Raw genomic sequence first — 13,836 nt, 5'->3', positions numbered from 1 at the left:
AATGTCGGCTTGTGAGTAAACGGGTTAACCCGTCCCGACCCGTAAATCCGCGGGTACAACCCGTCCATATTACCTTATTAATAAGTTTTATGTAATCCTGACCGTCAGATCATCTAGGTTTCATCTTATACCTACGTTTAAGGTATAAGTGCACCAAAACCCTAGAAGACAATAATCATTTCCTTTCGTTTCTTCTTCCCCTTTCTTTTCTTTCTCTCCCCACACCCTATTGTCTTCTCCTGCGGCTGCGCCTCCTCACCATCTCCATTTTTCTTCTTCTGCTTTGCTTTTTTATTCTTCATCTCTGTATCTCCTACACATAGTTGGTACTTTAACTCCATGGTGATGATGATTTAAGGCAATAAATTGACAATTTTAAAACTAGGGTTTAATAATATACTAATATCGGTTTTGCATGATTGATTGTGCGGATTAATTTGAGGAACTTGAACTTCTGTTTTATCAATTGTTAAATCAATTTATGAATCATCCAAATATTGAAGCATCCAAATATTGTTCAATTCAAGCAGGTACGGTGTTGATTCTCTGCACTTCAGGTTAATTCATTTACATTTGAAATTTCCCCAAGTTTTTGGAAATTAATAAGAATGCGAAGAATGTTGTTGAAGATTGAAATGATTGTCAGGAATCTGAAACTGTTATTATGTGTAGGTTCTGCTAACACAAACACATTTAGCTATTGTCATGGAGTATGCAGCTGGTGGTGAACTTTTCGAGAGAATCTGCAGTGCAGGCCGATTCAGTGAAGACGAGGTATAATCAAACAAACTCTAGTTGATTTCTTAGTCTTTTCAAGAATCATTTGCTCGTTCCCCGTTTCTCTTTTCTCCGAATTCAACTATAACGTGTCCAATTTCAACAGGCAAGATTTTTCTTCCAACATCTAATATCGGGAGTCAGTTACTGCCATTCCATGGTATCTTCTTTTTCATTATTTCAGATCATAATCTGTTTCACATTCTTTCAGCCAACATGACGGATCCGTCTCTAATCTTTTGTGCTACAGGAAATTTGTCACAGGGAACCGAAGCTAGAAAATACACTCCTGGATGGAAATCCCACACCACGCCTTAAAATACTCCTGGTCAATTTTTATTTTCTTATTTAGATTTTGTATGTATCATATATTCCTATTGCCTGATTTTATAGGGAACAGTAAGTAAGAAGCAATAATGGGTTTTGCTTCCCCTTGAAATGATGGGTTTTGTGGGAGTTTGAATGCTTGAATGATTGTCGAAACATCACATCTTTCTCATCTCTTTCACCACCAGAATATGTATGTTTGATAAAACACCTGAAATATCAGTGCATTCACCAACTTTATCTACCAGCAATTGGGGTTTACACAAGGGTTTAGTGAGAAGAAGGGTTTAGTGAGAAGAAGTGACGCGAGATTGGTGGTTTCGGTCATTCGGTGTTCTGGTAGTAAAATCAGTCAAGACATGTTTATACAACGGGTTCTGGTGGTTATACTTGAAGAGATAGAAGCCTGGAAGAACAATAAGAAGAACTTGATGATGATGATTGTCATGAGTCGTGACTAATGTGGGTTGTTCTGTGCAAGGTTAACTTAATTTTTGTATCTTGTATTATTTTATGATTTTTATCCTTGTAATTTGATTTTTATCCTTGTAATTTGACATAAATTGACATAATTTAGTTTTAATTTTAATTTTAATCAAACAAGCCGGATAACCCGCAAACCCGCAAGCTTTATCCGTTACGGGTGCGGGTTAAAGAAATGACCACCCGTGAAGAATATCAACCCGCAGGTTTTAGCCCGTGTTAACCCGAACCCGTGTAACCCGTAACAAGCCAGCCCCGGACCGCCCGTTTGCCAGCTCTAATTTCAAGTCAATTATTCAATTGAACTCGTACGATAGAAAATGGCAAGATCATATCGCTCAACTACAAGAGAAGTAGTTTCGTATGGCTTCACAATCCCAATGAAGTCTTTCAGTCGTTAATCGACAGGGTCTCGAGAAGAAACCTACGATTAAAGGAGAATCGACTCTAGCAAACCAACTAGTATCACACAGGAGGTGTGGGGATTAGTTTTGCACAGTTGCTAGACGTCTCCTTATATAGTTTTCAAATCAGGGTTTGCAATCTAAGTTACCTTGGTAACAAAGCATTCAATAATCACCGTCAGATGAAAAACCTGATTTATCCAAGCTAATATCTTTCAACCGTTAGATCGAAACTTAGCTTGTCACACACAAATGAAATGTATTCATTTAGGTTTGAGTAACCGTACCTAAACGTGTACATTGGTTGGTTCACAAATGGTTGACCAATGGTTAGCCATATGAGTGATTTCATATTAACCGTATTCATCTTTCTCATAACTAGTTCAAATGACTCATAAGAACTAGTTCAAGAGTTTTTCAGTTGCTTAGGTCTTTATACAGAGACACAATTGAAAAAAAATCGGTTTGATTCATTTGAATCAATTCATGAACAATATACCCACGGTTTGCAAAGATTGCATTCCTTACAATTTATTGTTTTAAGTCCATGAACTACCGATTTGAGAAATAACTAGCTTGGGTACGCGTACGGGTATGCGTACCTTAGCTACCGGATTTTGAGTTGGTTTTAGTTTCCAAACTCAGAAGACTTTTTCGGGTGAAAAAGTTCCGCTAGTACGCGTACCTAAGGTGACTGGTTTTTGAGTTCGTAAACTTCAAACTCAGCATAATTCACGGGCGTGAATTTCCGCCAGTACGCGTACGGGTACGCGTACCCAACCTGTCTCCTTCATCAATACTGCATGCACACATATGCACGCACTTGGTTTCCGGCTCATGGATTTATATACTAATGTGCGAACACACTATATGCTTACATCCATATGTGGTTACATATTCTCAACTCTACATTTCAATCATTGAAACATTCCTCTATAATGTTATAATAGTCGTTAGACATAAAGAATCGACTATCGTCATCAAAGCTATTTTCAAGATTGAAACGTCATCATGACTTTCGTCATGGATAAAGATGAAGATGGTTAAAGCAAAAGCTTACCGACACATATTTCGAGAAAAAGATAGGCGAGTAAACTCGGCTCGAAGTAGCAAATGTGTATGTATGAAAACTATCATACTTATACGACTTTTGTCTCAAGAGTAGGGGATATAGTAGATAGAATTTTGAGTGAAAAGATGAGTTCAAGTCTCCACATACCTTTTGGTCGGATGAAGTTCCACTGGTCCCTTGAGTAGTTCTTCGTCTTTGCAAGATAATCGCCATGGAGTCCGGAGCTCAACTATTCCTAACTATCCTAGACCGAGACTTAGTCATAAGTATACTAGAAATCAAGACATATAATTTTGATCACTAACATTGACAAACATGCTTGAGATAGCAACGTATGCGAGTTCGACCGAGCAATGCTCTAACAGTACTACCGCACACCCGCAAACTGATGGTCAAACTGAAGTTGTCAATAAATCGTTGGGAAATTTAATACGTGATAAGATTGCTGACTCTCAAGAAAAACAGTGGAAACCATTTCTTCCTTATATGAAATTTTCATTCAACACATCTGTGTACCGTTCTACTGGTAAGTCACCATTTTCTATTGTTTATTCCAAGGTACCAAATCATATACTGGATTTGGTAGTATTGCCTAAAATTCCAAAGTCTCACGTAAAAGCTGATCAACTAATTGACAAAGCTTCTCAATTTTTTCAAGAATTTAAAATTAAGTTGGAAGACTCTAATGCTAAATACAAAGAAATTGTTGATCAACACGGGCGACTCAAAACTTTTGAAGATGGAGAACTGGTAATAATACATCTTAGAAAAGAAAGATTTCCAATTGGTACTACAACAAAACCAAAATGAAGAGGGAGAACTGGCCATGGAATTTAGTTGCAGATATACAAATGTTTGGCTTATTATAGTTCCATTCCTTTCCAAATTTTCACAATCATGCGCTAGATTAGTTATCTTTATATGACATATACATGTAGGTGCCTAGTGTTCTACTGAATACGGTTGTTGAGTTATCTACCTCAAGAGAATTATATCTCCTCTTAATTTATCTGTTTGATTTTTGACTAGTGTATAGGAATATCCACATGATTGGTACCACTGATTTTTGTGACTCGTGGTGGATATTTTGGCTCACTGATTGTTATCCCCCCATCTGTTTAGACCAGATAGTTCATTTCTGCAACAAAATTCAGTGGCTTACGAGCAATCTTGTGACATATATTTGATCTTCTATGTTCATGTAGTTTCAATTGGGGCATGTTAATAAAGTTCTAAGCTGATTATGTCGTATGTTTTCAATTGCAGGAGTTGCAGGACAGTTGCAACACAAAGGAATCGAACATATGTGCCCTTAACATACTGGTAACTGTAGCTATCTCTCTAAGTTACTATGCTTTGCGAATAAAGACTAGTACTACAATAAAATCTCGTGGAAAAATTCGTATATTTCGACATTGATGTTAGAATCCGAAGGATCATTGATCGATGCTTTCACAATCTAGATTAAGCCACCTCCTAAAAAAGTATGTCCATGACATGTAAAAAACTACTTCAAGTGGTACTCAGAAGTGAACTTAAATAGTTTTACTGAACTTAACAAGTATGAATTTTGGATAATATTTTATTTAATAGTTTTAGAGATTTGATTCAAATACTCTGATAGGAATAACATTTAAAGAAAGTAAAGTTAGTCGGTCACACAACAAACGTCTATTTGACTTATCTTTTTCTAGTAGGCCTTATACACCGGAAAATGAAAGTAAAGAGCTTATATTTTGAAGGCTATTATTGGGGCGTCACATTCCATTAGAAGGGCGTTATCTAATAGGACAAAAACGGGTCATCCATAAGTAATATCAAAAACTCCTTATCTCAAATAATTTTGTAATGACTAAAGAACCCTTATTTAGGTAATTTTAATTTAATTAGATAAAAATTAAATTAATGAATTTTGTTGTATACTTGGTGAATTTTGGGACAAAGTTTTTGTGGAAAGAAAAACTGGTCGTAAAATAAACTTCTACGGTTGGAAATAATCCAAATCTAGACGTAAAATCACTTTTACGGTTGGAAATATTCCAAACCTGGACGTAAAATCACTTCTACGGTTGGAATTAAAAGAAAACTGGACATAAAATCAGATTCTACGGTTGGAATTAAAAAGAACCTGGACGTAAAATGAGCTTCTACGGTTGGAACTAATTCAAACCTGGACGTAAAACTACATGCAAATAAAATTCTACGGTTGGAATTAATCCAAACCTGGACGTAAAATCACTTCTACAGTTGGAAATAATCCAAACCTGGATGTAAAATCACTTCTACGGTTGGAATTAAAAGAAACCTGGACGTAAAATGAGCTTCTACGGTTGGAACTAATCCAAACCTAGACGTAAAATTACATGCAAATAAAATTCTACGGTTGGAATTGATCCAAACCTGAACGTAAAATCACTCCTACTTAAAGGATAATCTAGACATTTTGTATATGTGTTAGGATATCCCATAACCATTTTTTTGGACATTAAAAATCCAAATGAAGCCCCTCCATTGGAGTGTGACGCCCCAATAATAGCCTTTTATATTTTATCAGTGGTTCTATGCGTGATCACTTGTTTGTGTGGACGAATTGGATTTGATTTGGTTGCCCCGTATTGTTTTGGAATGCATATTTTTTCAACTCATCTTATTTAGCATACACACAAAAATTCTATTTCCATGAAGATTCAACAAAGGTAGAGATTTTTCAGAATTTCATGCCAGAACCAAATACGGTGTAATAGGTTGATTAACATTATACTGTCAAAAATTTTGCTCAAACGTCAAAAATCTGAGACCGAAAACGGAACATGAATCACCAGAAGGTCCAGAACCCAACAAACCTACACGTGGCCGTGGAAGCATGCCTTCTCTTTCCTGTAAAGACATCGAAAACATCCAAAGAAGGAGTTCTTCTATATCAGAAGATTCAGCGCGAGAAAGTCTAAGATTTCGTATTCTAATATGTATACTGAGTGATGGTGAGTTGGGGGTGAAATTTGGTACTACCAAATTGATTTCAGTAGCCTCAATTTTTCATTTAGTTACAAGACAACCGTATTCTTCTACAGATTTGAATTTCTTCTATATACTGAGCGTTAATGGAGAAATCACCGAGTCGGCAACCAGTCAGGTCAGGGAGTTGGCTGCAATAACCCGACCCAACAACTCCATCATCTTACTCTGTCTTTTTTTTCTACTGATGATCAATTCTGTTTTGATTGAAACTACAAATCATACAAAAACTAAACTAATCAATAGGTATATTTGGGTGCTAATTAGTTCGCCATTGTTAAGAAATTGGGCATGAATATTGCTTGTAATTTGGTAGATTTGATCAATTTATACCTAAAATAAAAAGAAAATTATCACCATTCTTGATTTTTAAATTCAGTAAACTTGTCAGTTGTTTTCGTCCGGTTTCTGTGAAATTGGAGTGCAAAACTGATCGAGAATCGAAGAATTTTGAAGAAAATCGGATTGAAACTTTTCATTAAAAAAAGGAGCAAAGTGTGACTGACATTTTACATAAGAGTGACCATATAGAAGGCTTTCTTGACAGTTGGCCAATTAATGGCATAGAGTATAACTGTATTAGAGTCTTAAAAGTCTCACACACAATGTTATGTCCCAGACAACTGCATCCCTATTAACATTTTGAGGGGATTTAAATATTGCCTTGCATTATTGTAGTTGAGAAGATCTAGTTATTTGTTGAATCATTGCCAATGTTTGATGAAACATCACAATGTTTGCATTATTATAGTGGAGATTATCTAATTATTTTTTGAACCATTGCGATGTTTCATCAAACATTGTGATATTCATGACTCAACACATTCACATCCATCCATGTATATAAGAATTCTGCATTGATTCACTATGTTTTCTATTTGGATTCTCCATCCCCAGCAATCTTCAAATGCAGAACCGTGAAGAAGTTAATATGGATATAGTTGTTGAAGATCTTCCATCATTTCTAGAAAGGTTTAACACCTTGCAAATCCTATATCAACTTCAATAAAATGTGAGTATCATTGTCATTTCTTTTCAGAATCCTAATTTTGTTTTGTGTTTTCTTTAATCTGTTGTGGTGATTAGTTAGCTGATGAGAATGAAAGGCTTGTGTTGAAAGGGGCTTTACACAATGCTGTTACACAACTGGTTCAATCTCACGTAAAGTTACACATGCATTCAACAAGGTTTTTTCTTTTCTCTAATTGTTATTCATGATTTTCTGTTGGGCAACAATCATTTTAGAACTGACGAAATAGACCAAGACATTCCTTGTACTTAGAGCCTTCAAAAAAACATTCACTGTACCTAACATGCTTATTCTCATTTTACAAAACAAGACAGCTTCAAATCTTGACGCGTGTCTACCTAACATGCTTATTCTCATTATTACAAAATGTAATTCAACAGCATACAGTATTATAAACATGATTTCTTTCCACGTGGATTTGTAGAATCACCTTTGCCCTCACAATGAGATGAAGGGCCACTGCCAATCTCATTAGTAATATTGATATTGGCGATAATTCAATTAATATTTCAGCTTGAGCAAATCTTCTTATGTAAATATTTTCGTTTGATTTGGGTGTGATTGTAGATGAAACGGATGATTCTATGCACATATTCACAGGCCATACTGGTATATTTCTTTAATTTACTGTTGATATGGTTGATAGTGCGACAATCAGAGAGCTTAATTAGGCATTTTGAAGGCTCCTCTGATTTAATATTTGTGTCATACTCTTCTTTTTTCGCACTCTTAAGTTTAGTGTTTGTTAATATGGGATAGGTGAATTATACACGGTGGCTTGAAATACTATGCCAGACTGTTTTGCCGACTTTCCTCGGACAAAGTTTTTATGTTTAAGCCAGACAAATTGAAAATCAAAAGAGCCAAGACCTTAAGAGGTCTATCAGCCATAGTCCTCCGCGCAGGAATCATCCTTATTAGCTATTTCTAGAGAACTATAGATTGCCATGTTCTTTAATTACTGGGCAATGTTCTTTGCTGGTCTTGAAATGCGTTTTGTATATAAACCCAGTTACAGACTAGGCATGACAGACACTGAACATATTGAGAAACATACTGTGCTTGAGATGTCTTCACTATGACTTACTAAGTCATTGCTGGGTGAAATGCAGAGGTCATTCACCAAAGAGCCTAACTATCTAATTTCACGAGTTACTTTTTGTTTCTATGAGATAATGTGTCAATATAATTGGTTGATCATGTCAAGCATGGGTCTCTCTTCAAATGCCTCCCTAGTAGAGTTGTAATATGCACGCACATGGATTCGAAACTTGGGGAATGGGATTGTAAATATTTTAGCTTGAGCAAATCTTCTTATGTAAATATTTTTGTATGTTTTGGTTGTGATTGTAGATGAGCCGGATGATTCTGTGCACATATTCACAGGCTATACTGGTATATTCTTTATTTACTGTTGTTGTGGTTGATAGTGTGACAATCAGAGATGGCTCCTCTGATTAAATTTTTGTGTCATACTCTTCTTTTTTTCGCATTCTTAAGCTTAGTGTTTGTTAATATGGGATAGGTGAATTATACAAGGTGGCTTGTAGTCCTACTGATGCAACCCTAGTGGCAACTGGAGGTGGAGATGATAAAGGAGTTCTATGGGAGAAGGGTGTAGGAGATTGGGCTCAAGAGCTTCAAGGTATGCCTGTGGTGAAACTAATAACAACTTAGCGGCTGCAGTAAGATACCAATGCTTTGTCTGTTTTTTTGAATTCGTTTCTGCTTGTACGTGCATAAATCACTTGTATATATACTAGTAATATTGTTTAGTTCTAACAGGTTACAGGAAACTATTTTTTTTTTTTTGCAGGTCATAAAGGTTCTGTTTCCAGTTTAGCCTTCAGTATTGATGTACAGTTGCTTGGCACAAGAAGCCTGGATGGAACTATTCAAGTGTGGGACATGCCTTTGGGTAGCCTCAAGTGTACACTTGATGGTCCTGGAGGGGAATTGAGGTGAAACAGAGACGAATACAACTTTTTTTTGTTGAAATCTCCATTTGATGAAATTTATATTCTGAACTATCTTTACTCTCGGTGGGTCAGCTTGCATCCAAGATTACATGAAGTCCTGGCTGGGTCAGAGGATGGCACTGTCTTGTTATGGAGCGTTGATAGAGATGTGCATCTCAGTATGTTCTTTGGTCATGCTAGCAGTGTTACTTGTGGTGATTTTACCCCTGACGGTATATCTCGAAACGAAGCGCGCTGTGTTAATAATAATTAGATTTCATTACCTAGTCTTAGGATGTAAACTTCTGTTCTTTGTTTGCTTGATTTGCAGGCAAAAAATCTGTACCGGTTCTGATGATACATCACTTAGAGTTTGGAACCCTAAAACCGGAGAGAACATTCACATTATTAACGGTACTTCTTATCAACTGTAAATTCTTCTTTTCTTTTTTTTTCCATTCGATCCGGCACTACGATGGCTGAGTAAAATAGATTAGGCTGTCTTTAGCCTAATAGGGATGTGCCGCCTGTACTGCATAGACAGAAAAATTCTGTTATCTCATTTATTTTTTTATAATTTTAATTGAATCTTAAAGGATTTATTTTCTCCAGGTCATCCATAACATACCGAAGGTTTGACTTGCTTGGTCATCAGCTCAGATTCCAGTCGTGCTATATAACAGGGTCGAAGGATGGCTCTGTTCACATAGTGAACTTAATAACTGGGAAGGTCTGTTTCCTTCATTACCGGTGTCTTGCTTAATATCCTCTTTCACTTTATTCTCAATCATTTATTGTTATTTTTCAAGACAATAGGAGGCATAAGCTTTACAGCACTGACACTAAAAATTCTCAATCATTTAGTGAAATTTACAGAATCAGTTTCTAAAATGTTTTTTTCCCCTCTCAGGTGATTTATTCTCTGCTATCTCACTCTGACTTGGTTGAGTGCGTTGGTGTTTCCCCCAGGTATTATTGTTATCTCGATTACCTGCACTGAAACTAAAAATGCTTAAATGCTTCTTCACTAGGAATAAGCATGCAAGTTCTTTGTTATGCCGATTTCTCAGTTATATTCTGTTAGCTAGCGTATTCAATTTGTTTCAGCTCGTTTGTCGAACTATGATAACTGTATTGCCCCAAACCAGAGTTCACTTCATTTTGAGTTTCAACTTTGAACCACTAATCCGATATGAAATGGTTGCTTAAGCTAACTGTTTCTCTTAACCTGTAATTAGCTGTAAAGATTTAGAGTACTGTAAAACTGCTAATGAAGTGATAAGCTTTGTGAAACACGTTCAAGCGAGTCTTGATCTAGTTAACAAGCAAGCAAAAATTGTCTGCTAAAAATCAAGTTTCTTTATATGGCATCCTGTAGAAATCCTAATTATTTATCGTTTGTTTGTAGCCTTCTTTCACAAAAATGAAAGTGGGCAGGTCCATCTAGGTACTCCTCGTAGAAATGCTTTGCTCAAGAGAGCTTCTTGCTGGCCTAAGATCGGAGGATGATATAAAGACATGTTGTCTTAGGGACCGAGCCGTTACCAATGCATTCCTTCGAGAGCCTGGAAGAGTCTCTAATCCTGGTATTGGGTCTCTGGCTAGCCGGGAGGGTCTATTCTGGTTGTTGTAGATGTATTCTGGAAATATGCCACCCTAATTCCTGCACCAAAGTCATCCTAGTGAATGCAACAGGTGGCGTTGATCGATTCTGGAACGATCAGCTGCACGCTGTTCGTGTGATCATGAGGTAAGGCTCGATAGGCATTTGGCTAAGATACTTCCAAGATATTCTTTTTGATTACTTTTTTGGCATCAAGTGGTCATGGAGATGATCCATTACATTTATCCTTTGAGGTGAACTTGATGTGCTCTCTTTGTTAATAATCCTGGTTGAGTTTTTGTTAGTAAAAATGAATGAACTGTGTGGTTTAGACTTTAGAGAGTTAGAGATGTTTTTTCTTTTCTGGCGATAACCTAAACAAAGAAAACTGCATCACCATGTGAGGTTGCTGGTCAGCCCATGTGAGCAAGAAACTCCGAAATTCATGATTTTGAATTACCTGTAACATTTGTAACAATCTAATTGTTTTTGCAGGATGGTGTAGCTAGCTTGGCATGGTTAGGTTCATCTAGGCATGTAGTTACGGGAGTTCTTGATGGTAGTTTCAGTCAGAGGAATGTGTGAAGACATTCAATGGACATGTCCATGCCATCCAGTCTGTCTCCCTCTGCAAATTTAGATTTCCTTGTTTTTGTTTGTATTGATCAAACTGCACTGAGTATTTGAAATTGCCGATTTCAAATGTATAGTAGTATATTTGGTCAAATTTATATGTAACTTAATAGTGAGGTGATGATGGTGAATTTGTGGTAATAAGATTGTTACAAATACAACTTTATCTGATAAATAAATAAAAATAAAAAAAAAAACTATAATATCCAATATGATCTTCAACATATATGATTATAGGCGCAGAACAACTGAGCGGTCATGTGCTCTTCAATCTACTATTGGGTCACCGATGCAACCCTAGCCACACTACTCATGCGCGATTTTCAACTGAATACTGATTGATACACGACTCTCCAGTGGCTACCTAAAGATGGTAATGTTTCATGAATCATTGCGCCCTATTCACTCAACAGTCAACACAATCCCTATATATAGACACAACAATTCTTCATCATTCACTTATACATTTGTTTTCTGATCCGAGTGCTCATCAGATAATTCCCAGCAATACATTTCTTCATAACAAACTGCACATTTAAAAAGATTTTTCGAGATGGGTTTAACCTCGATAGTAAATGAAAAAATTCGAGAAAGGTGTTAGGTCCGTTAAAATAGTTGAACATATGATTCCGAACGTGAGTATCATCCTTATCTCTTTGTTATTTTAATTTCGTTTTTTGATTTCTATTGGTTCCTTTTTCGAAACCCGTAGGCCCTAATTTTGTTGTACCTTCGAAGGTATTTGGATAAAGAGTCCTCACGACTGCATCGGTCGTTTCGGAAGGTACGTATATTATCTTAAAGATACATTGGCATTTTATCTTAAAAGAGATTTACAGTTTTTTCTTTTTTTTGGTCTGAATTTGTGATCCAAACAGAGAATTGAAGTTGACGATGCAAGCACTTCCGATTGGTGTTGTTATAGAGACCGCCATCACCGCAGTAAGCACGGCCGAAGTAGAAGATAGATTTTCGTCTTCGTGGTAGTACGCCGTCATCCTTGTACAAGTTTTTTGTTTCCTCAGGCTTGTCTGAGTATTTTTCTACTGTTTTTTTGTTGTTTGAGTTGTCAGGACTGTTTGACTTCTCCTTTTCTTCTGTAATCTTTCTTTTGATTTTAATAAAATTTGTCCGCTTAGCAAAAATAAAATAAAATGTTGCAGTAGATTTCCAGTCTAGTTTAATTGGGGGCCATAACTAGGGGTGTCAATGGGCCCGGGTCCTCCCGGGTATCACTAGACCCGGACCCGTACCCTATTTATAATGATCGGGTCCGGTTCCTAACGGTTCCGGATCCGGTTCCTAAACTTGTGGACCCAGAACCGGATCCGTTTAAATACCCGGGTACCCGTCGGTTCCGGATACCCATTGGGTCTTAATAAAACTATTTAAAAAACCTCAAAAACTTAATATATTTTTTTTTTTGGCTTGGATTTAAATAATTTTTATAAAAATTTATTATTATTTCTTATTAATGTACTAAATAAATGTTAAATGTAAGAGAAAAAATTTAAATGAGTAAAATATCAAAGCTAAAACTAGCAAAAATACTTGTAATTTTGCTAAAAATATGAATAAAAGAATGAATAAACGGGTACCCAATACCCGCGGGTACCCAACGGGTATTACCCGTTTGGCCCCCCTATATTCGGGTCCAATCGGGTAATTACCCGCCGGGTCCTAAGTAGCTAATGGGTCCAACTTTAGGACCCGGAACCGGACCCAAATATACCGGGTCCGGTTCCGGGTCCGGGTAATGGGTACCCATTGACAGCCCTAGCCATAACTTCTAATTGGGGGCCATGGAATTTTGTTTGCCCCCAAAAATTTTCAGGGGTGTAAAAACTGGAAGATGAATATACTATTTTATCCTTGATTAATATTTTTTTTTTTCAAGTAACGACCCTTCACCGACATTAACGACAGTTTAGGGTCGTCATATACATCATGATCAAAACAATAACGACTCTAAACTGTCATACACTAACGACTCTTTTTAGAGATTAACGACAGTCTATAACGACATTTCTAAAACATTAACGACTGTTTAAGTCGTCAAATGCGTAACCAAAACAGTAACGACCCTTCCAAAGGGTCGTCAGGAAATTGATCATTTTTATGACGACCCAAAACTGTCGTACATTTCCGCCATTAATGAATCTTCAACAATTTAGAGTCGTCACTTATACAGTCTAAACATTAACGACTGTTGAGGGTCGTCAATGAAATTTTTTAATACCCTGACGATTTTTCATAACCTGGAAAAGTTGCAGGATTGAGTCGTCATTTTTGGTGTCAATACATTGACGACTTTCTAGAGTCGTTGAGGTATACATCCCTCGACATTAACGACTCTTTCTCTGTGTTGTGACATGCATCCAATCCATGGGAGAATTTAAGATAATCTTACCATCAACACAATCATCTTTATTGCTTGAACCTTCCCCAACATCATTTCCCCAACTTGAATTACTCACTTCTAAAAACCTTAAATTTTCCTCTAAAACCTCCTCTTCTTCTTCTCAACTCAAACA

At 36.6% G+C, this 13,836-nt stretch overlaps 1 protein-coding gene and 1 long non-coding RNA gene across 4 annotated transcripts; both read left to right on the top strand.

Moving 5' to 3' along the window:
- The first annotated feature begins 496 nt into the window (after window positions 1-496).
- On the top strand, window positions 497-916 carry LOC113340923. The gene is made up of 3 exons (XR_003355689.1): window positions 497-530; window positions 673-774; window positions 884-916. It is a non-coding gene; the product is annotated as an uncharacterized LOC113340923 (long non-coding RNA).
- Window positions 917-5,738: 4,822 nt separating this feature from the next.
- Window positions 5,739-11,459, top strand: LOC113341053 (uncharacterized WD repeat-containing protein C25H1.08c-like). Of its 3 annotated transcripts, XM_026586089.1 has the most exons (13): window positions 5,740-6,044; window positions 6,135-7,050; window positions 7,165-7,265; window positions 7,676-7,717; window positions 8,462-8,503; window positions 8,634-8,753; window positions 8,925-9,069; window positions 9,160-9,299; window positions 9,398-9,480; window positions 9,679-9,796; window positions 9,977-10,035; window positions 10,475-10,816; window positions 11,165-11,459. In XM_026586089.1, exons 4-10 carry the CDS (start codon window positions 7,693-7,695, stop codon window positions 9,703-9,705), a joined length of 582 nt encoding a protein of 193 aa, XP_026441874.1. In that variant the 5' UTR covers window positions 5,740-6,044; window positions 6,135-7,050; window positions 7,165-7,265; window positions 7,676-7,692; the 3' UTR covers window positions 9,706-9,796; window positions 9,977-10,035; window positions 10,475-10,816; window positions 11,165-11,459. The 3 variants fall into 3 exon arrangements, with proteins under 3 accessions (XP_026441875.1, XP_026441874.1, XP_026441873.1); XM_026586088.1 differs by having other exon boundaries at window positions 5,740-7,050; XM_026586090.1 differs by lacking the exon at window positions 8,462-8,503 and having other exon boundaries at window positions 5,739-7,050.
- Window positions 11,460-13,836: the final 2,377 nt, after the last annotated feature.

This window comes from Papaver somniferum, unplaced genomic scaffold (genome assembly GCF_003573695.1).
Source record: "Papaver somniferum cultivar HN1 unplaced genomic scaffold, ASM357369v1 unplaced-scaffold_24, whole genome shotgun sequence".
Classification (NCBI taxonomy): Eukaryota; Viridiplantae; Streptophyta; class Magnoliopsida; order Ranunculales; family Papaveraceae; genus Papaver; species Papaver somniferum.
The sequence above is the reverse complement of the archived record's forward strand: the minus strand, read 5'-3'. Positions and strand labels throughout refer to the sequence as shown.

What these genes read in the sequence shown, in the direction of transcription:
- LOC113341053 (XM_026586089.1), top strand. Translation starts at nt 7,693, where the DNA reads ATGCACATATTCACAGGCCATACTG. An exon ending in CATATTCACAGGCCATACTG is followed by an intron (nt 7,718 to 8,461) that starts GTATATTTCTTT and finishes TTGTGATTGTAG; the next exon opens with ATGAGCCGGATGATTCTGTG. An exon ending in TTGGGCTCAAGAGCTTCAAG is followed by an intron (nt 8,754 to 8,924) that starts GTATGCCTGTGG and finishes TTTTTTTTGCAG; the next exon opens with GTCATAAAGGTTCTGTTTCC.